At 39.2% G+C, this 26,038-nt stretch overlaps 1 protein-coding gene across 1 annotated transcript in view; it reads left to right on the forward strand.

Moving 5' to 3' along the window:
* The window catches only part of C6H11orf49 (chromosome 6 C11orf49 homolog), an 81,689-nt gene that overhangs the window by 11,374 nt on the left and 44,277 nt on the right, over positions 1–26,038 (forward strand). The window contains exon 3 of the mRNA XM_032112137.1: positions 14,151–14,281. Within this exon, the coding sequence (XP_031968028.1) occupies positions 14,151–14,281 (131 nt within the window). The remainder of the gene's footprint in view (positions 1–14,150; positions 14,282–26,038) is intronic.

Raw genomic sequence — 26,038 nt, forward strand, 5'->3', positions numbered from 1 at the left:
AGCACCAACAAGCTTAGTAATTTTGAGAGCTGCGAAGATTTGAAATGTGGGATTCTTCATTTGAAATGGAGAATAAATGATAGCCAATATGGGTGTAGAATGCAAAGTTTCATACTATGAAAATGTCATATGTTCTGGCTCCCAGGGCTTAGTGGTGAGCCCTCACTGCCCAAAAGATTTCTGTTTATCCACTCAGCTATCAACATTTGTTCCGGCTGTGCTTTGTCTCTCCCAAGCAAATAAACTTGATCTTTAGTCTCGGCATCTTCAAACCCAAAGATAACTCGTGAGATTCCAGAAGGTTTGTGGGCACTTTTCCACTGTTTTCCTTAATCCATGTTTTTCTGAGGGGGAGGATTGGAATGTGCATGTTTTGAAGTATGCTGCAGTGATTTGAGATGAAGAGACTTGGTATTAGGATGTCCAGTTTTTAAAATTGTCCTTTCTCTATTTAAGCTCACTTAAAATTAGAGACCAAGCACTAGGTTTAAAAAGCTAGCAGGTGGGCCCAAACAAGTAACTTTTTTTTTTTAAAGTGTTTGTGGAGTAAAAGAATGACTTCTGTAACTTTTCAGAAATTGAAATTAGTCTGTCAAGGACAGGTGTTAGATATTGTCCAAACTCTTCTCAGAGGGCATACTTTTTAAATTCAGTGCTGTTCCATGGACCTCTCCGCTGGATTCACTGCTGAAGAGCAACCTGATGTCATTTCCATCATGCATTGCAATGCCCCACTTTACCACGAGTCAATTCAAGTCTTTGAGGCAGTTACAACAACTATTTTTTTGGGTAATTAAGAAAATTTTGTTGGGACTTAGCATACCTGAGTGAAATTTCAGAATTGAAAATTATGTGATCATTTAGCTCTATACGGATCAAGCAGTAAGTGTTTTGCTGGCAATGAGTGTTTCCAGTTGTTTCTAAGAAATGGAGTTGGGTCTGTATTTCACTGCTATCCACCATCTAGCACTGAGATTGCTGATTGCAAAGGGCTGACCTTAATCTCTACAGTTTTCCTTCCAGAATAGTTCTAGTCTTCAAGGGTAGTTTTTTCTCCCACTTTATTCCAGTGTTCATTTGTTCCAATCACATGGACATCTGCTTTCAATCTTGGGAGTACCTTGAGGCTTCCCTCATCTGGCTCACTCCTGACCCTTAAAGGAATAGGGATCAATCACCCCTCTGCCAATTAATCCACATCTTTTAGTTAAACAAGTAAAATTATGCCTCTCTTAGGACTAATCTTGATTTTATAGATATGCTGAAATGCTACTGGTATTTGTTCAATACAAGCCTGAGAAAGCTCTTGAATCTCCACGAAATGCAGACTCTTGAAAACCCTCTGTGTAATTACACACTAATGCTGCTTTACTTCTTCCAGCCTAATGTCTGTGCCAACATATCTTAAAGGAACATGTTCCCCCTATACATTATTTATCATCCTGTTTTCTTGATCTTTCCTATACTGAAGAAAAACAGGGCCCCCATGCTAATGCATTTGATCACGCAGAGGGAATGTGCATAGCGTCCCACTTTATATTTTCTGGGATCTTAAAGGGAGTCTGTGTGTCTTTTTTTTTTTCATTTCATCCTAAAGAAGCAGCAAAAAAAAAAAAATTGACCAAAAGACTTCCTAGTAGTACATTTTACTTTTCTTGTTGGCTAATCCTTTGCCTGAAACTTTCTCTTCCAGCATGCAGGTAGATGTGCTGCTCTGTTCAAGACTCTTTGGAAAGCTCAAAAATAATAACCAGTCATAACTTACCTTGCTTAGGAAACTGTTTTTTCTGTAACTTTAATTGTTTGTTTGATAAACCAAACACAAGTAAACTGGAGACATGGGAATGGACTTTTTTTTGGAGTCTATATTCTTGTCACAAAACACTTCTTTTCTTTTGTTTCTGGTGAAATGTCTCCTGACCACCTGCCAGCTGGAGCATGACTGAGAAAAACATCTTGCTTTTAGCTTGCAGATGTAGCACTGCTTCCACTGGACTCTGCAAACTGATGTCTGAGATCCCCTTTTTCTGTAAAGGATGTTTTTCTGCTGGCTCTAATTTGAACGCCCCTGCTGGATCTTGTGTGACAGTTTAACAGTATTTATCTGAGAAGGCATCTGTGATGTGTGTGCTTGAAAGGCTTGAGGGTCAGATACTGCTTTTAGGTCTCTTGTGTGCCTGGCAATTCAAAATACCAGCTCTACTGTGTAGAGCCCAGTTTTACAAAAAGGAACTTTTTGTAAAAAACTCTTGTAAAAAAATTTGCTTTGTTCCTAGTAACAGGACTGCCAGTGCTATATAGTTTGGGATCCTTGGGAAGGAAGATGTTATCATGGTGAGAACTATCAACTTCTAGCAGTGAAAGTACCTCATTTTCTCTTGCTGTCTGGATTGGATTGAACAATTTGTTCAACTCTTTCCTTAGGGACAAATACGATACCACTCCCTTGGCTTTCTCTGGCAGTAGACACAGGCTTTGGTATCAGACAAACTTTTGGCTTGTTCAGTCCTTTATTGCTGTACAACATTACAGAAATAAATCTGTAGAGTAAACAATGTCCTCGTCTTTAAAAAAGTCTCAATACCCTTGGGGGAGGAGGGCAGGGGGGAAGGGCCAGGAACAAGACAGATGGGATGCCCATGAGAACTAAGCCACTCACTGAAGACAACCTTAATTGGCAACTGGGAATAACCTGAATTATCTGCTTATAAAAAGGAGAGATTCTTAGAGCTAGCTTAGAGCCATCAATTTTCTTTTTTCTTTGCATCTGTGTATGTAGGCCTTATCACCATCATCATCTTGCTGTCATCTGCTCTGCATCTTTCCCCTTTTCAGAGTAACTTGTTTTGTCTTGTTTGCAAGGATAGTGTAAGCTCTTCAAGACAGAAATGATATTGTACTGCATGTACTTTACAGCACCTAGCATTGTAGAATGTTGACTCTGTGCTTTGTACTATTACAGTACAAACAGCAAAAACAGTAGTGAGAAGGTCCTTAGGGCTTTGGCAAGTTGTGCCAGATTCCCTTTCTGAGAGATGGAGCCATTCATTAGAATTTCTCAGTACAACTGTTTGGGGGAGGGGCATTGGTTTTGGGTTTTTTTAGTGTTAGTTCTTTGTGTTTTGGGCAAATCAGTAGTATCTGTGAGGTATTAATACTTTTAGGATATTACCTAAAATATTGATATTCTCTCTGATATAAGCTTCTGAGCAATTGCAAAAAAACCCACAACATTTCATGTATTCTTCAAATACTGTCAGGATTCCTACATGTCATCTGCTCTGGAGAGAAAAAGATAAAATTATCCCCCTCAATGCAAGACTGCACTGAGCCATGTGATCGGTATCAAGCTGCTGCTGTCAATGACCTAGCTGTGCAGCAGCCCTTTGGGCTGAAAATCTCAGCTAGGATAATGTGCTTGATGGTTCCTGACAGGCTTTTACTTGAGATTCCTTGATCCCTAGGGCACTGTGTCTGCCTCTCCTTTGCTCGTCAGTTATCAGTGGAAAGAGAGTGAATATATGAACTCAGACACAGCATTTGTGCCAGAAGCTCTGAGGAGATTTTGCAGCTTATGTGAATAAGTTGCTGTGAAAGAAACATTTTGAAAGTGTCTCTCCACAGAGTACACGGATTTGCAGGACTGAATTTGTTGATAAATCTTTCTGGGGAACCTACAGTAATTGCATATTTCTCCACTAAGAGTGTTGCTAATGGACACAAAGCCTTTCTGTTAGTCCATTTGTTGCCTTCCAGTCTCACCTCTACAGAGAAGCATTGTCAGAAGGGCAAACTCTCTTTCTTGTAATCAAGTTTCTCCAGCCCACCTTAGAAATGGCATTTCAATACCTGCTGTCCACTATGCATGGGGTATGTGTTTTGTATGAAAGCTATGGAAGACCTAGGGGTTCTGGATAACTCTATTTATGATTTAAATTACGTTAATTTTGTCTGGAACCTGTAGATCTGTCACCCAGTGTTTTTATAATAGAATTGCTTTATGGCAGAAACAGCATTGGGATTTTGATATGACAGCCAGGATCTGTGAAATGCTGATTTTCCCAGAGTTGTTTCTTTGTAATAAACATTGCAACAAGTCCTAACCTGACAAATATGCTGATTGGGATAACTGCTGTTGAGTAAACAGCTGGAAAAAATGCATATATTAATTTCAATAACACACTTATTCCCACTGAAGGTTGTACATGTTGCCAATATATTAGAAAATGCAATATTTTCTTACCATGTTCTTGAGAATCTTACAGGTGAGTGGATTCTCACATATGTCCCTTGCAAAGCAATACAGGGGAGATAAAAAGGTAAAGAATCTTTTTGGTAAGCAGGATTGTCTTGGAAGACTTGTAGCAAAGCAGTAGCAGAATTGAACTTAAAGCATTTACCGGTGATGCTGTATGTGGTAATATACTCCACTTAAGAAGCTTCTCATACCGTTTTGGTGACAGAAGAATCTGCAGGATTTGCCATAGCATATGAATGTTAACACTTGATGTCAGCATCTTGTCAGCACAGGGGAGTCATCCGTGGTAACTCTGCACTTATACACTGACTTGACCTGCACCGTGCTCTTGCTCTTTCGAGAGAGGTAATCGCAACTTCCATGTGCCGTGGGATCAGGTTATGATGCTCCTAGTGTATATTCACTGGTGTAGCAGTGCAGTCTTTGCCCACTTCTTTCCTATTGCTTTACATCATGGAAATTGCATATTTATTTGTAGTCTTTGTCAGAATAGTTGCAGCAGGAGTTGGCTGACTACTTTATGGAGACCTTAAGTGGTTGGGTATATTTTATTTGTTCTTACAGCCTTGAAGGCTGAAATGCAACACATCTGCCATGAAATTGAGCTTCCTTTAGGTTAAAGCTAACTGCATACAGGCAGTGTGGATAGCTAATAAAACTGGAAAGAAAAATTTGAAATTTCCCAAAAGCCAAAGCCCAGGAATGTGACAAATGCTACAAATGTCAAGACCATATATACCTGAGTTAACTGTGTTTGTGCCTTTTCTCTGGGCTAGAGTTGAATGTACAATCCTCTCTCTAGCTTTAGTTTTAAACTCTGGTATAATTCTTGTTTATGCTTCCAATTTTTTTTTGCTTTTCATCATAGTTGCTGATATTACTAGTACAAATTTGGAGAAGTATATGATCCCAGCTGGGAGTTAAGATCAGACTTTTTTGACTTCAAATGTATGAACTTATACAGGTTGCCCTGTTCTTGCATTTCTTACCATGTATCTCTGCTGTGGTTTTGTTTGTGTCCTTGCAGAAGTGAAAGGGCCCCCAAGTCAGAATTGGGGAGCTCTGAAAATCTTATATTGCCCATCTTCCACTGAGGAAAGCTCTGTAGTAGCGTTTGCTGTGATGCAAATTAGATATTCAATGCTGATGTAACTGGTTTTGCATACAATCTGCAATGTGTATACAAAGCAATAATCTCACCTCATGCTTGATCACATGCTGCAAAGATTGGATTTCCTGCAGTTTCTCTAAGTATTTTGCAGAAAACTGTTTTAGTAATGTGAAATTGGCAACTGGAATTCAGTAGAAATGCACATGACAATAGCAGCTTTGGAAAAACATGGCAGTGTAGAAAGTTTAGTACACATTGGTGTTTTTTCTCATATTATATGTGGGGGTTTTTTTAACTATTCTTAAGAATTAAAGGCATAGTTTTATAATTTTCTGTTAGGAATATTTTCTTTTTAACATACTATTTCCTCCAATAAAGCTTTTGATGCCTCAAGCCATAAGAGTACCACTGTTGGATACATGATAACTTCATGAATAGCAATAACTCTCTCTGTATTACTGACTCACATAGTTCTTGTTTTAATGAAGCACTTTGGCATGGGTCTAGGCTACTTTATGTATATAGGAGATCAGTTTTAGAGTTCTTGGCTTCCATCTGTCTAAACCTGTAAGACTTTCTATTAAATTGGAATAGTAGTGTAAGTTTGAGGAGCACTTTATTTTTTCCCAGAAAGATCTTTAAGGAAAGATGGATCAGAATTGAAGTTGGGGTTATTTTTTTTGTTATTGTTGGTTTGGGTTTTTTTCCCAGTTTTGTGTTGTTGGAAGGACTTTTGTGTTTTTTCTTAGGCTGCATAATGTTGAGGCATCACAGAAAACCTTGAGGAACATTTCTAATTGCTTTGCTATGTATGTGTTCCCTTGTGGACAAGGCCAACAAATGTAAAATTTTTCCTAAATTAGATATGCCAAACTGTAAAAATGAGCAAATGCTTGCAGCAATGGGATCTGATAAGATCCCATGATAGGATTCCTTATCCTTTACAGGATAAAATCCCTTAACTATGTCTGCATTTCCATGAATACCAAACACTAAAAGCAAGCCTGAAAAACGCATTTTTAAAACGTGGTTTATCTTCCTTTTCTTTAAAAACAAAACTAAACCATAGCAACAGAAGTTTAGTTCCTAGAAATCTGCATGTGTTCAGAGAACCTGAGATTTTCTGTGCAGTGCCATGTTGAAACCATACAGATCCCAGAATACATTAGCTTTAGAGACTTGCAATAACCAGGTGTCCTGCAAAATTAATGTTATTATGTATCTTCAAGTGAATTAAACAAACTGTAACTGGTCAACACTGTAGCCCAGCAGTTGTAGTGAGCACAAAGTGGTTTAGCTAAGCAATCTCAAAATGCAGAGTTAACATTAATGTCAAATGATGTAACTTCATCTATATTAAAGAATTTTGGCAAGGTTCATTTGTTGCCATGATGAAAATATTGGAAGCTGCTCAGTCTTTGATGTGCTATAGTTCTTGCCAAGGCAACTGAATAGGTGAGAGAGTACTAGTTGTAAATTTTTTCTTTTGAAATTCTCCAGTCAAACCAAGACAAAAACAAGGAACTATGGAATCTGTTTGCATGGCACCAGTGCTGAATCTCTCTGGAACAGGTATTCAGTTATATTTCAGTATTTCATGGATCATCACAGTCATAACATGATTATGCAGCTACCTTTTAAAATAACTAAAAGGCTAATTTATAAAACATGGAACTGTCTTATGACAGGAGATACATGAGACTTCATGCAGAATGGAGCAAGCAGGCCCTTACTTGTACTTATACTTTGGCCTCAATTTTCTGATACGTCAATTTGCCTTTACTTGGAATTATACTTTGATCTCAGGCGTTCAAGATCGGTGCAGTTCCTTGATAATTTTCAAAATCATACTCCTCCTTTGGTGGTCATTTATGCTTTGGTATCAAAATCCATCTCCAGCTGGTGTCAATTCCATAGCTACTTTCAGAACTGTTAGACAAGAGAAAATCAGAATGTTACGTTGTGTGCCTTGTGTTTTTCATAGTGTTTTTCATCTTTGTGCCATCTTCTCACCCTTGCCACAGGTTCACTGTATGGTTTCTGTAGCATCTTGAAGCTAGTGAATGAATTCCACAGCATGACAGGGAGGACAGAAACACTTGTTGGTTAATAAAGGAAGCCAAAGAATAGAGACCATGGCTGTATGCTAAGGAAGCTAATAGAGGACTTTAATCTCCCATAGCCTCAGAATATAGAGGGTTATAGAGCAGTTCAGTAAGGAACTTTCTTCTTGCCCCAAAATGTCAAGTTGGACCAGTTTGAACAAATACTAAATAGATCAGCTGAAAGAGTTACCAGTTTTCCTTGTGTGGTTATAACTCTGGATTATAACTGTGGTTATAACTCTGGATTGGTTTATTATTTATGTATTTAGTTTAGGTTTGGGCAGAAAAAGGCAGGTTTTTTTGAGGGAAGCTGGGTAGCAACTTGCAGTGATCTCCATAAAAGCTAGTTATAATGGTGTTCGTGCAGCTGTTCCTGTGGTGTGCAACTTGCACAGTTTCCTACTGTAAAAACTAAATCTCTGTTTATACCAGCAAGACCTTTCCAGACTTGCTGAAACACCATGCAGACTGAAATTGTACCTGATCAGACTGAAAGAGCTGGTCATGGGTGATTGATGCTTATCTGTGAAGGCTTCTTTACTTTTCCCTTAAGCACCTTGGAGGGTTTCTGCAGGGCTATTTACGGTCTTTCATTGTATGCCCTTTCCCATCTTCCTGAATACTAGGCTTCCCAGCTCATAATTCTAAGAAGAAGCTTTATTTCACAGTAGAAAGGGGCCCCAATATGTGGCCTATTATATCCATATCAGCTTGCTTACCCTTTTCAAACAGCTATTGTGTTTTAATAGGGCCCTGCCTGGCAGGGGGAGTCCTTAATTCCTGCTATATAAGAATGGTCAGCTTGAGTTACAGCAAACTGCAGGATGCTGCTCTGATCAAAAGGCCTCTGTTTTTAGATTCCCGTGTCCCCCCCCCCCCTTTGCATTTGCCTTTTTTTTCCTCCTTTTTTTTTTTTTTTCTTTTTTAATCCTGGGCTAATAATTCAACACAGTACGGTCATTTTGGCTTGTGATTTGGAAGCCTTGAGGTGTTAAATTACTGACCTAGCATATGAAAAATTAAGGGAGGGGGACTCTAAAAAAGATGAAGGCTTTCTTGGTAATAACAAGCAAGCACAGCACTCCTTTAATCCTTTCCTTCTCCAGAATCTGTAAACTGGTCTCAGAGGGTTTGATTTGCTACAAAGCAACATAAGAAAGCTTGTTCACTGCCTACTCTGAGCTGTGTCCCAGGTGGTGTGGTTCACTTTCCTCATCCCAGTACATGGGATAGTGTCTGTACCACCTGTATTAAGTCTGCCACGAATACAGAGATTCCTAGCCTATATCAAAAAGTCTGAAGACACATGGTTAAAATTTGTGTTGCTCCTTTCCCTCTTTCCACACCCTTCAGCTGAAGTAAGCTTGAGTGGGTGAGAGAGAAAGGATCTCAAAAAATCCAGTCTTTGTGTTTGTAGTGTTATACCATCCAGTCTGGCCAAATTTTTGTAGTGTTAATGATTTCCTATCTGCCTGGTTGTTAAAAAAACCAACTATTTTTTCTTAAAGCCAGTCTTCAGGAATAACTTCTAGCATCTGTTTTGTCTTAACACATTTCCAAGGAAATGCCTAAAAAGCACTGCTAATTTCATTAGAGGAAGGTGGCGTTTTCCTTGAGGCTGACCTCAGTGTCCCATGTTCTAAGATCTGTGGAATTTTAAAAGCACTTGATACAATGGCGTTGAATTGAGGATTGCTAATGGTCCTACACTACCTTCCAAGGGGGATAGCTAAAGAAACAGTCCAATGATTCATCTGAATATTGCAAATATTGTAGTACACTTAAACCAATAGGTGAAGAATAGAATGATCTTAAAATACATTCATACAGCAGTAATTTAATCAGTACAACAGTGATTTTTTTTTTACCCAGTTATGCCTACAGTTTTAAGTGTTTCCTCTCAGGCTTCCTTCTAGGCAAGGTAAACCTCACTTTGCTATTTCAGAGCATAGCCTTGGGCTAAGTGCGATTGGTCATTTGGGGATGCTTTGTTGTGGATAGGTTATTTAACAACAGAAATGGCCTGATTTTTGAAGCCTTTTGTATTTCAGTATTTTCTGTTGCTAGAGCTAGTTCTTTGTTACTCATTGTACCATAGTCTCTAATCCTAATACTCCTGGTTATCCCTACTTATTGTGCTTTAGTTCACACAGTGAAGCAGTCTTGGACCTCTGGGTTCCTTTCAGATGGAGCTAAACTGGAAGATGTGTTCCTTCTGCAAATGAGCATTCAGTCAATGGGACTAGATTAGAACTAGTCTAGAGCATGGGTCAAGATAAAACAGATCCCGGGATGCCCATAATGTTGACATCAAATCCTCCGCACTGTTTTTCTCTACAGACGTTTTGGTCAGTCTAAACATAGCCTCTGATAGCAACTTTGCATTTGAGACAACCTTCTTTTTGCTTAAGACATCCAACTCTGTTTTAATCACTTAGACACTTGTGTAGCTGGCAAGAAAAGGGGTGTGTGTGCATGTGTATGTGTGTGTGATTGTGTGTAAATTGTTCATGCTGAAGAAGCCTTCAAAATTGTTTTCTTCATCATGCTCTTGATAGAAAATGCAAGCAGTAATGCTATAAGTTAAGGAAGAATGGTCATTGTTCCTTGTTTTCCATTTAGTAGAGGAGTGGTCCTGTGAGCTTGTTCAGCTCTTTGCATGGTAACCAAAGGTGGTACCTGCTAGGGGGACAGCAGGGTCCTGGCAAGCTCTGCCATCCTTCTCGAGGACTTGGGACTCTCTGCATTGTGCATATTTGGCTTTGCCTGAGTTCAGCAGGCAGAGGCTAACTGCTATAATGGGTTTCAACTGAGATGTTACCATAGCATCCTGGGGCTTTTACAATCTATTTAGAAGTCCAAAGGTTTGAAAAGAGTGCTTGAAAGTTTCTGAACTCTGGCAGGTTGCCAAAATGTAATTACACAAAAGACAAAGCCTTATGAAAGCTGCTCTGTTCAGAGAAGCAGCACCTGAGTGCTAGAATTCCCAGCACAGCCATTTTCGAGAGCTGGGGCTGTTTTATCACCGTCTTCTCCCAAAACCTTTCTCTTCCTCTCATGTGTATGGGCCAAACCACAAGCATAGCCTGAGCATGCTGCAAGATGCAGCCCTCTCAGCATGTTGGAGGAGACTGTTCTGGGGTTTGGCTGCTCTGGTGCACGTGAAGAAAAGGAGTGAGAAAGCATCCTGAAGCCCCTACTGTAAGAATTTCTTTAGATCTCCCCATCAAGTGAGAACCTTGCTTTATTCTTCTCTCGTCTTTCTCCAGGATTTTCTCACAAGTGAATGGAAAAAGCTGTTTTGTTAACAGAGTAACCAGTTGCCTAACAATTCTTGTGTGAAATATGAGTGCTCACAGTAAACTGGTGTTAACTAATGAACATTCAATTCAATTTGTAGTCTTGGTTTCAGCAAGACAAATAAAATCACATCATTAGTAACTGTTGTTACTCTTCTAATTTGCCTACTCTACTGGTAATGTAGAGGACTGAGGCAATCATTAGGTTTGCAATAGGAGGCTTGGAGACCAGCAGAGTTGTTGAAAGCTTCCTTCTGGAAGGAATCTCTTGCAGATGGCTGCATTTTAAATGCCTAAAAGGGGAAAAAGAGAAGTTAACCAGAGAAGTGAAAAAATATTTTCCCTGCTTCTGGGTTTGCAAACCCATTTATAAATGATTGAGGATAAAGTAATAACTTGTTGAGGTACCCTGTTTTTTTCCTAAGTCTTTTTTCTTCAAATGTGCTGAAAAGCTCTCGCCGCTTAACCTTGTTAACAGTATGAGCTGTTCGGTGAGAGGAGGACAGATAGCAGGAAGACTGAGCAATCCTAAAGGAAGAATCTCAGCATCTGTTAAACTTGCTGAGAATGATTGAGCTTAATGGTTAAGTTTGTATCTTTATTGTTGGTATCTTGCTTAAGCCATTCCTCTGAGTGCATCTTGTTTCATTTTTGTATTCAAAAAGAATTGGAAAAGACATCTGTTCACATGTATATAAAAATCGTAGGTAAGGTGTTGGTCATAGGCCCTACCTGCTGTTGGGATACTTGTAACAACTTTGGGTTGTCATAATTTCTCTTTCTTCCAGAAATGTTTACCTGTAAGATTACCACATCTATGGTAGCTTCACCTCTGGGCAGCTGTTAAAGAAAAGGTGGCCAAGTTATTTTGGTACTGCCCATCTACCCATGATAAAGGAGTTTCAACATATATCGTTTATTCAAAATATATAGTGTTCCTGTCCCTTGTAGTGATCTTGACCATGCCTGAGAACAGATCTGTTGATTTGTATTGGGCTGCTTGCTGGATAGCTCCATCATGGGCTGGCTCCTTTGAGCTGAACTTCTACTACTTGTAAAAAGGAATTTATAAAGTAGGGTGTCTGAAATGTAGCATCTTAACTGGGATAAAATTCTGACTCCCAGGCTTGTAATCTTGAGCTTTTGGGGGAAAATCCTTCAATTGTGTAGTTAAACAAAATCCTCCTTTACTCAGCTAGCTGGGGGCACTTGGCTGTCAGCACATCCAGGTGTGCTGATGTTCCAGCATATCCACCCACTCTGTTAACAGAGTAAGCAACAAATGATATCATACCCTTCTGCCTGGTAGGTTTAGAGCCATCCCATGCTGAAAGTGCAAGTGACTTTTGCTTATTAGAAATAAGGAGTAATGTAGTAGGGCTGTCTGCTGTGAATTAATAGTATGGTAGCTTCATGTCTGGACCTTTGCATTTCAATTGTGCCAGGATCTGCTTCCAAAATTTGCATGTTCTGTAGATGCTCTGGGCAGCATAATTTGGTACATTTAATTATATCATTGTGCCTTCATTTTCTTCCTCTTCCAAAATGTCTCCCTTATGTGTGTTATCTTTCTGAAAGCTGCCTTCTTCTATTAACCAAGTTTCTTCTTTTTCATCTGTATCCTTTTTTCCATCAGTCTGTCAAATCATCAGCAAATCAATGCAGATCAGAGATTAAAGAAGTCATACAGGCTGTGGTTTGGGATGAGAAGATCTGAAATTCCATTTCCAGCTTTGTCACAGGCATCTTGTGGGACTTTTTGCAAGTTACTTTACCTTACTCTGAACTTGTTCACTCTACGGCAGTGAGCAACAGCACTTTGTAATGAATACTCTTTACTTGCAATGACAGTCATGTAATTCTGGCACATTTTGATCTGGCACATGATTTATTTATTTACTTTAATCTCTTGGGACAATGGTTGTGCTTTACTTTGCATGAATAAAGTTTCATAAATATGAAATACTGTATTTGTCCATGATATTTACAGAAAGAATATTCCTAATTCCAGGATTTAAGTGTCATAAGTGATTCTTAATTATAAGGAGATTGTACTTATTTTATTTGAGTTACATTTCCTTCTGGGTAGGGGGGCTATAAACTGTGTTCTGTACTACCTTTCAAAACATGACAACAAATTCTGTTTGTTTGCTGTTTGAGAACCAGGACATTAAAAATGAGAAATTGTGATTCCTTTTTTAAAAATTGAATGGCTTCTCTACACACACACACGGCCCCAGTTGTTACATGACTTTTTAAATTTTGCTCAACTCTGTCTGGTATAATTCTCTTTCAAATGTGAGACCCTTTTCTGTACTATGAAGGATAAAGTGATTTAAAGTCTTTCTATTTAAAGAGGTGATTTAAAATTCCAGACTGAGAGGGTTCACATTGACCACTGGATTTTGTCTGTTTTGGAGATGGTACCTATGGAGAGGATCTGCTGTGATGAAAGTAAACTTGTATCTTTTCATTAATTCTCTCCTATGAGGGAGAGCTAAGCTGCTGTCCCAAGTGAATGTTTTAATGATCTCTCTGGAGTGTTTCAAAGCTTTGTCCCACTTGCATGATGCTGAGCGAAATGCACAAAATCTATCTTTGAGGCACCCCTGTCATTATACCTTTTGGTATATAATGTTTGTATTTGCATTTCTTTTGTTCTTGTATGTTGAGCTTTACCATGCCCAAAGGAGAATTTCTTGCTCTTCAGAGAAACCTTTGTAAGACAAATGTTTGCTGTAATAAGTTGTCCTAAAGTGCTTGCAACTCATATTTTAGGAATTTATACTGAAATACAAAAATGTGGGTGTTGATTTGATGATCCATCATAATGACCAGCTACTCTTTTCAAAATGCATTAGTGCAAATTGTTTAGTGATGTGTCAATCAGCTTTTTATCACAACTGCAGTAAATTTTATACATCCAATAGTCAAGTTTCAGTAACCTAGAAATGATATCTTGAGGCTTCTCTTAAAGAGGATGTTTTTTTTGTGGCTTTGAAGAAAACTAATGCAAATGGCAGTGAAGTTCAAATGGTACTAAAAGAAAGGGCATCTTCTGGTCAGATAAACAACAGTTACTCTTGGTGAACCATTTTCCAATGGATTGTTTTCAAATAAGTGGCTCTTGGACACTCCTTCCTGGGATTCTTTAGAATGAATTTTACTTTCACAAACCTCTAATTCCTATAATTAAATTTCAATGTGTGGTTTTTGCAAACAGTCTTCTCTCTAGAGAACAGATGGGTATAAACTTTGGAGATTTGGTTTCACAAAATGTAATGGCCAGTGGTTTTCCTGCTACTGTTCTAGTTGTTCCCAGAACATTCGCGTTGGTTCAGTTTTCTAACGTTTGTGTTTTGACTTTATGTCCACAGTTTTAACAGCGTGCGGCAAGGAACACACATCTTGTTCCGCGAGTTCAGCTTTGTTCAAGCCACCCCTCATAACAGGGCATCTTTTCTTCGGACCTTCTGGAGGTGTTTCCGAACAGTGGGGAAAAATGGAGGCAAGTATTCCAGCATCTGCTGCTGTCCTTTTACCTGAAAATCATTAGCTAGGCTATTAATGCACTACAAATAGTGACCCTTCACGTTGTGTTCTAATATTCTAAAGTTTTTAATGGCAAGACAACATCACATTTCCCTGTGGAATGGTTAAAAAATGCTCCCAGAATATAGTAGTGTAGAAGCACCTTCTTGCAGTGCTACTTCTGTTACAGAACAGCATATCATGCAACAATAGATCAGAGGGAGGACATTGTAGGCCTGTGCGTTGAGATGGATAGGGAAAAAAAGTGCTGGAGGTTGGTGGATGGGACCCAGAGAAGGTTAGAATATCAGGTGTAGAGCATGAGGGAAGGGGGTGCTGAGAGTCTCAGCCAGTTGGGCTCCTGGGTGGCTTCATTGGGAGCCTGCAGGAGGTTGGGTTCATAGCCATGTGTGGCGGTGAATGCTGCCACATGAGCTGTGCCTGACTTGTCCTGGAATACCTCCTAAATGATGCTGCACAATCCTGATGGCTGTGGAAGAGGGACCACTGACAACTGTGTGACCTCTTCCCCACCCCTACCCACAAGGAAAAAGCTCCAATGCCAAAATAAATACTCAGCACTGTGCTATCACATCTAGCTATTCTTATATTGCACTTGGTATATTAGGTATTACAGAATTGGCCAGAGTTCAAAATAAACTCCTGTAACTACATGCAACTAAAATTATGTTTTGTTTTAGTTTTTAATTTAGTATTTTAAGCAAATACAGTGAAAGTTGCTGTACAAACGTGAATGTTGGTGGGGTTTTTTTTACTATATGCCTCATTTTTTTTCAGGCTATTCAGCCTCATTTCTTTTTGCAGGAAAGACTAGAACCATCTCTTAACTGTAGGTAAAACCTTGCCTTCTGGCTAAGCTTTGCAACACTTCTACTTTTGATGAACAGAGTTGCAAGACTGTGAATAAAGACTTCTTTGATATGCCATCTAGATCTTTGGCAATTAAACAACCACAGTGAAACATGACAAAATCTGTAGTAAGCTACTGAAGTAAGTGACTATGTTGTCTGTAACACCTTCTTCCCTGTGACAGGTACTTTGTTATAAGTAATTTACTTTAGTTCAGGGATAATATTTTAAAGATTTCAGGTAAATTATATGATGTGTATGCAATAAGGACATATCTGATTTGAGATCAGGTCAAAGTCAGGAAAAATAAAATGTAGACTCCTAGAACATATTTCTATAGGGGAGTTAGAGGTAATAGTGAAGAAGTCATCCACCAGAACTGCAGCTGTTAGTGGTAAATGTTATTGAAAAATTGAGAAGAAGCTCTCTGATGGAAAATATCCACTGCAGAACTTTCAGTGCAAGGTTTCATCAGGCTTCATTTACCCAGCATCGACCTCAGCCAGGTGAAGGGCACCTGGATTTCTTGAAAAGAACAGAAAAGTTTTAGCTTGGTAATATCTCCTTTCTCTTTGACTTTTAGTAGTTTTATGTGAGTATGGAAGAGGCTGTGGAAGAAGGAGTAACCACCAAGGTACTTTGAAGAGAAAGGGTAATAAGCACAGGAGCAAAAGCTCAGGTGGATGTTGCTATGCTCTGGCTGTGGCCTAAAAAGAGTTCAGTGTATATTTTTCTAACTTTGAAGTCCAGTAGCTATACTTTTTAGTCTGCGTCAATATTACATGTTTAACTCTATATTTATGCATTTATATACATTTTCTTTTTACACCAACTAGAGACAGAAATGCATCACTTTAGTTAAATTACTATCAACATTTTCATCCGCTTAGTCCAATTTCTCTGGTTCTCTAGCCATAATTATGGACTAGAACCTTGATATTTTTCATTTCAGTTTTACTTGCTATGGAAGTTTTTTTGCTATACCTGTGTGTAGGGGAACTCATAACATTCATGGCCACTTAAGAATTAAACTCATTTAGCAAGAAGCCGAACCTGTGCAATGTGGTGGGTGAAATATGATCATTAGCACACTCAGGCATGGACTAGACCTAGATTTTTTTCTTTGGCTGTGTTTGCATGGGAAACCTATGCTGGAGCAGACTCCTGGCAGGAGCCATGGAGAGAGGAGCCCATGCTGGAGCAGCTTTGCTGGCAGGACTTGTGACTCCATGGGGAACCCAAGCTGGAGCAGTGCATTCCTGAAGGACTGCACCCCATGGAAGGGACCTGCTCTCAGCAGTTTGTGATGAGCTGCAGCCCTTGGGAGGGTATCATGCTGCAGAAGTTTGTGGAGGACTGTCTCCCATGGGTGGAATGCCATACTGGAGCTGGCGAAGAGAGCAAGGAGATAGAAATGGCAGAGACAATGTGTGACTAACTGACTGCAGCCCCATTCCTGGTCTCCCTGTATCACTTGGGGGTGGGAAGGTGGTAAAGAAATCAGGAGTGAGGTTGAGCCTGGAAAGACGGGAGGGCTGGGTGGAAGGTTTAAGATTTGGTTTTATTTCTTACTATCCTACTCTGATTTCGTTGGTAATAAATTCAATTTAATTTCCCCAAGTCGAGTCTGTTTTGCCTGTGATGGTAACTGGTGAGTGATCTCTCCCTGTCCTACTCTTGCCCTGTGAGCATTTAGTTATATTTTGTCTTGATCATCATGTTGAGGAGGGGGAGTGACAGAGCAGCTTTGGTGGGCACCTGGTGTCCAGCCAGGGTCAAACCACCACAAGGAGGTAGGTTAAGTTATAGGGTCCTGGTAAGAAATTCTGCTTATGGTTATATACTATGCAACAGAGCATGAGACAAACAACCTGCTTTTTCTGAAATTAGTAGCAATATAGCTTGGGCTAATATGGAAATACTGCTTTTGAGACCTGAACTGGAATTCCTGCATTTGATGCCCTGTGTCAGGTATATGGAGTGTTACTCATCAAATGGCTGGTTTATGTCAATGGAATTTCTGTGTGCAGAAAGGATGAAAATATACCCTTTGTTTTCTACAACAAGATTCTGCTCTGCCCCAGTTTTCTCTCCTGGGTTTGTTTCTGGGCAGGGATTACTCCATTCTTTGTCACTGATTTATGTCTTTAATCTTTTGCCTTCCTTTGTCAGAAGTATTACATTCACTAACTTCCCTGTCTTCTAGGATGTTCTTGGTTTTATTTATTCCTTTGTCATAAAAGTATTTATTGCTGTTTCCCCCTCTCTCATTTACTTTAAATTTCATTCCAGATTTGAATTTCATGTTTTAGGAGTGAGTGCTTCTTCTTAATTTTCTCCATCTGTGGAGGGTATCCCTGATAACCTACATAAATGCCAACCCTATGAGGATATAGGTCCACCTAATAAATAACTTACATCAAAGCTTGTACCCTGGCTGGAGGGAAGCAAGGGAGAATATAAAAGATGTACAATGATGCAATTTCCAAGCTTATACAAACTCACAAAACCCCAAACGAACAAAACATCCATCTTTCCACTTCTGAGTGTTTAACTGGGATTTTAGAAAAGTAGACAAAATCTCACAAATGAGTGAAGTGATTGCTTAATCTGTCTGCTAGATGTTCCTCCTTGAAGCAGGGAAATTTACTGCTTTGTCTGTCAGTCTTGAAATGACCATGCCTTGACTTGGAATGTGCATGTCATTCACCCAAGCAGATGCATCTAGCCATGAGTTCTCAAATGGCCAATAAGAGAGAAATCTGTCTGAACACAAGCAGTGCTTAAATGTAACAATCTGTGTATGTGCAGAACCATGTATACAGTAATTGAAATGCACTAACATTACTGTTTCTCTTGGGAAATTGCTGTAGATGTTACTTGTCTACTTAATTCCTTATCCTTTTGAATTACTGGGAAATAGCTCTTCATGGAGAAATATAGCAGATTTTATGTTATTTTTCCATGTTAGCTCTGCTACTTGATGGGTTCTGGTTACATTGACCTTTACAAGTCCCTTAGTTTGGAGACTAGATTTATTTTTTTCTTTTGTCTCTGGATAGCAAGGAAAAATTACTAACTTCAATAAATGTGATGATAACACTTCAAAAAGTAAAGAAAAGTTTGTTGTTTGGGGGTTTTTGTTTCCTTGCTTGTTTATTTTTTCTTAAGAGGATTTCTTTTTGGTAATATGCTGGCTCCATTTTACAGGATTTCCAGAGGTTTTAGAAGCTTAGTAAGATGCAGAGTTCTACTTTCAAGTATGCATGAGCATATCTGGGATTCCATGCATTGGAAATGTGATACCAGGACTAGAAGGAAACAGATGAATGTGATCCAGTGTCAAGAAACTGAGGTTTCTTTGTGAAAAAAAACTTCGCAGAATTTCTTATTACAGAATCATAGAATATTAGGTGGAAGGGACCCGTCAGGATCACTGAATCCAGTTCCTGGCCCTGCACAGGACAATCCCAAGACTCACACCATGTGCCTGAGAGTGTTTTTCAGATGCTTCTTGAACTCTTGTCAGGTTTGTGCTGTGACCACTTCCCTGGGGAGCCTGTTCCAGTGCCCAACCACCCTCTGGGGGAAGAACCCTTTTCCTAATATCCAACCTAAACCTCCCCTGGCTCAGCTTCATGCTGTTTCCTTGAGTCGTGTCCCTTGTCACGAGAGAGAGAAGAGATCAGTGCCTGCCCCTCCACTTCCCCTTGTGAGGATGCTGAAGACCACCATGAGCTTTCCCCTCAGTCTCTTCTCCAGGCTGAACAGAGCACGTGACCTCAGCCACTCCTCATATGGCTTTTCCTCCAGACCCTTCACCATCCTTGTAGCTCTCCTTTGGATGAGCTCTAACAGCTTAATATCTTTTTTATATTGTGGCACCCAAAGCTGCACCCAGGACTGCAGGTGAGGCTGCCCCAGTGCAGAGCAGAGCGGGACAATCCCCTCCCTTGCCCAGCTGGCGATGCTGTGCCTGATGCCCCCCCCAGGACACGCTTGGCCCTCCTGGCTGCCAGGGCACTGCTGACTCATAATCCACTTTCTGTCAACCAGGACCCCCATGTCCCTTTCCTGTGGCTCTGCTCTCCAGCCTCTTGTTCCCCAGTCTGTCCACAAATCCAGGGTTGCCCCATCCCAGGTGCAGAATCCAGCACTTTCCCTTGTTAAACTTCAAATGGTTGGTGAATGCCCAGCCCTCTGATTTGTTGGGGTCTATCTGCAGGGCCTCCCTGCCTTTGAGAAAGCTGTCAGCTCCTCCCAATTTAGTGTCATTGACAAACTTACTTAGTATTCCTTTGAGTCCCACATCCAGGTCATTTATGAAGATGTTGAAGAGAACTGGGCCAAAGATGGAGCCCTTTGGAGCCCCACTAGTGAGAGGTCACCAGTCTGTTACCCCAGTTGCTATAACCCTTTGTGCCCTCCTTTTAACTTGTACCAATGATACACAACACTCACAGAGGTGGTTAGAGGACAGCTAGTGTTTGTTGAAGCATAATGATCAGTTAGCAACAGATTTCTCCCGGAGGAAGGCAGAATGGCCAGAAGTCTTGTTTTCCCTCTGCTTATGCTTAAATTGACCTCTTGGAATCTATCTGACCTGCTCTTTTGAATTGTCTGTTCCTCAGGACTCTTTAATTAAAACTGTGCTTTCTCAGTTTAAACGGCCCCTGCAGAGTTCTGCTGTGAAGCCTCATAAGGTCAACATATGCCTCTCCCAACCCCCATGGCTTTCATGTCTTGTTGGTTCTCTGCTTTTAATTAAAAAGATTTTTCCTTAAATGCTTTCCAGCCAATTAGAGAAATTTTGCACTGAGAAACTTGTTCCAGGCCTGATGCATTGAGAAGTGAACAGAAAGCTCAGTCAGAACCATTGGCACTTCTTGTCTAGAGCTCCAGCTTTCTTTGGTGCTTTTCAACAGCTTTTCCCTTTTTTCTTTCTTTGCACTTCCCCCCCCCCCCAATTTAGAACTGCTTCCAGCAAAAATAGCTGTTGTTTGATACCTTAGATATAGCACTGAAATGTAAAACTGCTGCAGAAAGTATGTTAGACTGTATTGCTTGAGAATCCTTTTTGCAGACACTTGCCTCCCCTTCAGACAAAACATACAGTTACTGTTCATATTGAAATAAAATCTTATAAAATGACCATGTTTCTTTCACATTCATCACATGGTGTGATGGCTACCTCTTTGCTTCTGCACACTTGAATTAGGAAATTGGAAGCCTAGCTGTCTCTGGAGCTTGTGGAAAGGGAGGTTTACCATAACCAAACATACAAGCTATGTCATGAAATGAGAAGAGTGGTAAGCCTCTATGACTAGCTCTACTTGAGTTTGCCAGGAAGGCTAGATTCCTTACAAAAATGAAAGAAATATCTTATCTATGTAATTCATGTAATCTGGAGATTGAGAAGAGCTAAATGGACCACTCTTCTTCCAGCTCATTTTTGAAAGATGCTATTTTAATGCATTTTTGCTGACAAGATTACTTTCCTGAGGTTACAAAATCCCTTCCTTTGCTAGTGTCATTCTAATGCTTCTAAATGTTATTCTTTATATTCAATTACTCTGCCTTTTTTTACTCCCTCCCTTGTAAGCTTTACACTATCTCCATTTTTAGCTTCGCCAATCTCTGCTAAGTGGGATGTTTAGAACAGTATGGTGACAATCACAGTAAATATCAGAATCTTTTTTCCTTTCTTTTTTGTTATTAAAACCAAATCAGATTTTATACCATGTTATTATAGGAAATCTTTTATGAATCAGTGAGATCTCATAGTATGTTCTAAAGATAAGTAAGCTGTGAATTTAATGCAGTGTTTTCTGGAAACTCATTCTGCAGTGAAATAGCCTTGGCTGAAATGATTGATCTCCAACCTTACTCACGTCATAGTTCCTTCGCCCTACAGTTACAGCTGTTGCTATTTATGATTTATCAATGTAGCTCTGCCTGGAAGCACTGATGACTCTGGAGTATCAGGACAAAGGATTTCTGAAGCTGGGGAGAAATAAGTGGAGGATTACATTTTAGAGATGGTGAGATATATCTACAAGCATTGTAAGTTAAAACATTTGCATTACGTAGATCTAAAATGCATTGCAGGAATCATTTGTAGAAGTGGGTCAGTAATGGAGTCTTCAGTTAGTCTCTCCCTGAATTCAGTTCACACCATTCTGTCAAGGCAGTTTGTGAAATTAAATGTAGTACATTGAAAATCCTCCTTGTCTAATCTGGTTTGGGGTTTATTTTTTGCCCCAGTATTGTATTTCCTTTTCAACTGTCTCTGAGCACACACCAGCTCTTCTTAATATTCAAATGTTTGTTTTCAATTTCATATTCCAGATGTGTATCTCTCTAGATTTTTTTTTTTGAAAACCAATAAACTTTTCTGTTTGTTTTCTAATGTTTTTTGGCTATTTTGTGTCTTTTGACAGTTCTTCACTGGTTGTGTCATTAAATTAAATTAATATGTTCTTTAGTTTTTGTCCCAGTTGAGCAAAACTTTCAAATAAGCAATTTAAATGTAACATTGTTGCATTCTGCTAAGCAATTATCCAAAATTCAACTGGTAATTATTATTACTATTTGTTTTGCAGTCTTCTGGCAAGTTTCCCATCCCTATGACAGCATTCTTATTCAAACCAACTGAAATAGATTTTTTTAATTAAGATTTTTTTTAGGTTCCAATATAGTCTTGAAGAGTTCATATTCCAAGTTGTGGGGAAGTTCCCTGGAACAAAACTAGTTCTAGATTGTGTGATCTGGCCTGGGATTCTCAATGCGTCATGTTTCTTATATTAAATAAACTTGGTCTATCTCTTCTCTCATTTGTGACATGTCTTGAAAGATGATCTGCACACTTCATATGCATAAGTGATCATCCAGAAGAACGTCTATGAAGCCGTAGTTTCATTAATTTCTATGTTTTATGATATTATTGACCTATTCTTCAGCAGCAGAGATGCTGAAAAAGAGAGGTAGAGAAAGTAGATGAAAATCTTGTTTTATCTCAATCCCTTATACTGTGACTTCCTGCAAAGAGGTTTTACGAGAAGAGTCTCTGTGAAGCCCACATCTGCTTTCATCCCAATGTTGGCTCTTAGTCTCCCCTGAGAAGTCAAAGTGCCTAAACTGAGGAAAGCATTATCTTCATCCCTTCTCAGTGAACCCTAAAGCATACTTCTCTCCTTGCTGTTGGCTTCAAGTGTGTGTCTGTGCTGTGTTTGTATAGACAACCTAAGCTCAGGCTTTGTATTTCCATATGGTACAATTCAGCACTTTCTCAAGATACTAGCTTGGGACCTGGAAGTTGCAGAGCTATATTGCTCTGACAGCAGCCTGAGCCTGGTTGATCTGTCTCAGCAGATCAGCTGACATACAGGGGGTGTTGTTACGGTGTGTCTGCGCTCATTTCTGTGGAATAAACTCTGGCATCCCTGTGTTGAGCTGCTGTGAGCAGTGTAGATGCAATCTGAGGAGGAAGACTGTGAAGGAGGAATGTGTGTTCAGCATGAACAGAAGAGTAAGGACTCTCCTTTACATATATGCAATTAAGTCTTTAACATAGCCTTGGTACTGGGAGTTATCATCTTAAGTGAAGAGATAACTACCTTTTTAAGTATTGTTGTCCAGCTGCACAGAAAATCTCTGAACAAATAATTTTTGTGTCTTTATCATCCACAGTTCTTCTTCAGCTTTTCTCTCTGATGGTCTTGTTATTTATAGTTTCCATCACTGGAAATTCACTTCCTAGCTTTCCTAAATTAACCCCATTGATTTATATAGTGTGCACCTGACTCTACAATATATGTCTCTTACTGGGTTGAGCAGACCTGAACTATATCGAGAAGTTTTTTTCCCTTTGTTCATTGGGAATTTGCACAACTACAATCTCTAACCCCCTGTTCTTCCTCCTCTTCTATTAGTTATACTCACAAAACTTGACATTCAGTTACTTTGATAAAATAAGTTTGGGAGTGCCATTTATTTCTTTTGAGTAACTGATTTTTCCCTGTGGTGTTAAAAGGACTGACTGAATTTCTGTTTCTGTAACTATATTGCTGAACTCTTCCAGTAAGCCTTTTCTTTTAGGCAAGATAATTGATTCCTGGAAACTTAAAACCTTTCATGAAGTCCCTACTTCCCACTTTGTTTTGAGGCCTTAGTTCCATTCAGTATGTCCATGTTTGATTGAAAATGTGATGTTGAATTAGTTTAGCTAAACAATAGAGCCATGCTTAGGTATAGAAATTCTTGCATCCTTTTAAAGTTGCCATACCTGAGTAAACATCTGTAAGTCTGGTTTAAATCAGTATGATCATGTATAAAGTTGTTGTTTATGATGAAAATGATTGTTGGCTTATACTTTGTTATGCCTCTTTCAAGGATCCTAGATGAGTATCAGTAGAAGTGATCTGCATGCATGATTAGTACTTTGATATGCTACTGCTACTCTGTGAAATGGGGATAAGGTATTACTATGGAAAACCTGTAATCTGCAAATGAGTTATGAAATGTAGTCTTTAATATTTATAAGTTAAGCTTGAGCAGTTTTGAATTTGTCACAGGACGTGATTGTGGTAATGTACAGTCTGTGATACCTTCCTTCATAAGCTGATCTGAGAGTGATTTGCATTCTGTGCTCCAGCTAAGCATGAATCTCATAACTTCTGTTGAAAAAGTGGACCTTTCTGTATCTTGAATGAAAAGACACTTAAATATTGATCTCTTCTTGACCCATTTTTCTCTTTAGAGCCATATCCCATAGGATTCTTCCAAGGAGATCTCTGAAGTCATTAAAATCTGCTCTCCTGAAATCCAGGGTTGTGGTCCTAATTGGCAGGTAGATACATTTCTGAAACTTCTGTGAAATGGTTTTTCAGGTATAAAGAAAAAGACCTTGGAAATGCTTTGGGCACAGGAAAAGCTTCCACAGAAGTTCACACTTTCCTAGACTGCAAAGTCAGTTAGCCAAAACCCAAAAATCCGTAGGATAAAAGCTTTGCTAATTCTAGTGCACAGAGATACTTGTCAAATCTTGTCTTCTCTGAGGTTTTCCTGCATTAAGGTTCAGACCCAGAAGCAGTCAAAATTTACATCAGCTAATTTAATGAATTTGTGCAGATTCTCCAGCAGAACTTGGGTAATATTTGTAATGCAGTAACCTGGTATTTCTCAACAGAAGAAGCCATAGCATTAAGGGAGGCTGGAGAGTACATGGAGTACGCAATAAACCTAAAGGAAACTGAACATCTGAAAAGAGGTTGGTTTTTTCTGTTTGGAAGTGCAAGTATGTGAGGTTGCAAAGTGTTACTAGTGTTCGTTTTCACAGAGGGAGGAGAGATGTCAGGAAAGGCAATATTGTCCTGAGTGGAATTGCAACTCTTCCCCTTCAGTTCCTTTGTGTTGTAGGACAAACTCACTGTGAGCTATAGTCATCCCCTTCTCTTGTCAGCTCTTTACCTGCCCATTTTTTATTATTTATCTCTGTTTTGATCATCTGTTTGTCAAATATTTGTTTCCTTCCAGCTGTCGTATATGCTTATCTGTTACTAATTTTCTCTGTACTCTTTCTGCTGGAGTTAAGGTATTGGATATTCAAAGTGCTCCTCTACTCTTCAGTCAAATTTCCCTTATATAATTACCAGAATAACTTATGCATTATCTGAAAAGAAGTCAAGCTGTCAGTGCTTTTGGCATGAAGCTGTCTCTGCATCACTATCTGATGTCAGAAACAAAGCTTTTTCTTTATTTCCTCTTTCTCATCCCCATTCCCCATGCTGCTATTAGGTAGTTCTGCATTCTGCTGGCAGAGGCAGAGGGATAGCTGTACTGTGAAAAGTTACAATGCAAAGCAAATGCTAGTTAACATGATTAGGATACCAAGCAGTTAATATTGAAACTTATTCCTGAAAGAATTTAAATTTTTCTGTCTACTTTGACTGGAAACTTCTTTTATCAAATAACTTTGATTTGAAGTTTGAAATAACTGAACAAGTGTAATTGTCCTTAAGGTGCTGAGAAGTGTTTCATGGTTTTCTTCTGTGATGGACAGGACCTCAAATGTGATGTCTTAATTTCAGAATGATGATTATTGATAACTTGAGCAGGTACTTTTCTGTACCTGCTCTCTAAGGATCTCCAGGTATTTTACAGACATTAGGGAATGAAGCTTCCCAAAAATTCTTGACAATACTATTTTCGCTTCAGAGTTCCAGAAAGTGAGACAGGGATATGAAGTAATTAGCTGAAATTCACATAGTCAGAGTTCAAGATGTTTGGCCTTTTGATATATTACTTAAATTTTATATACTAAAGTTGTATTTTTTACAGATACAGGATTGTTTTACCATGAAACAAGTAGGAAAACATACATGTGTTAGCATAAAGCAGCACCATCTAGATAAATTGTTTGTAAGAATCTGTCATCTTTTTTTCTTTTTAAAAAGTTTTGAGAGTACTCATTGTCTTACTCAGAATAGTAGATCACTGTGCATGAGCTGTGTGGGATGATGTAGGCTGCATTTGTAGTTGTTTCCAAGTTTGATGTTACAAACCCCCTTTGCTACATGCATTTCTCAACGGCGTCTTTAGAGCAAGAGAGAAATCAGTTTAGTTAACATATGTCATCAAGTTAATCATCTTTGTTGTAGAACCACATGCTCAGTAGTATTTTCCTGACAATTCTTCGCTCTTCAGGAGAGGAAGGTTATTTCATGTGTGTGCAGTACTAATGTGTACTGTGTCTGAAAGTGCCTTAGCTTGTAAGCAGTCTGGTGCTTAGCTGGTAACTGTATCACTTAGAAAGGCAACCTTGATCTACAGAAGTTTCTGGCTTCTAAAGTAAAATTGGCAAGAG

Source organism: Corvus moneduloides, chromosome 6 (assembly GCF_009650955.1).
Source record: "Corvus moneduloides isolate bCorMon1 chromosome 6, bCorMon1.pri, whole genome shotgun sequence".
In the NCBI taxonomy this organism is placed as follows: Eukaryota; Metazoa; Chordata; class Aves; order Passeriformes; family Corvidae; genus Corvus; species Corvus moneduloides.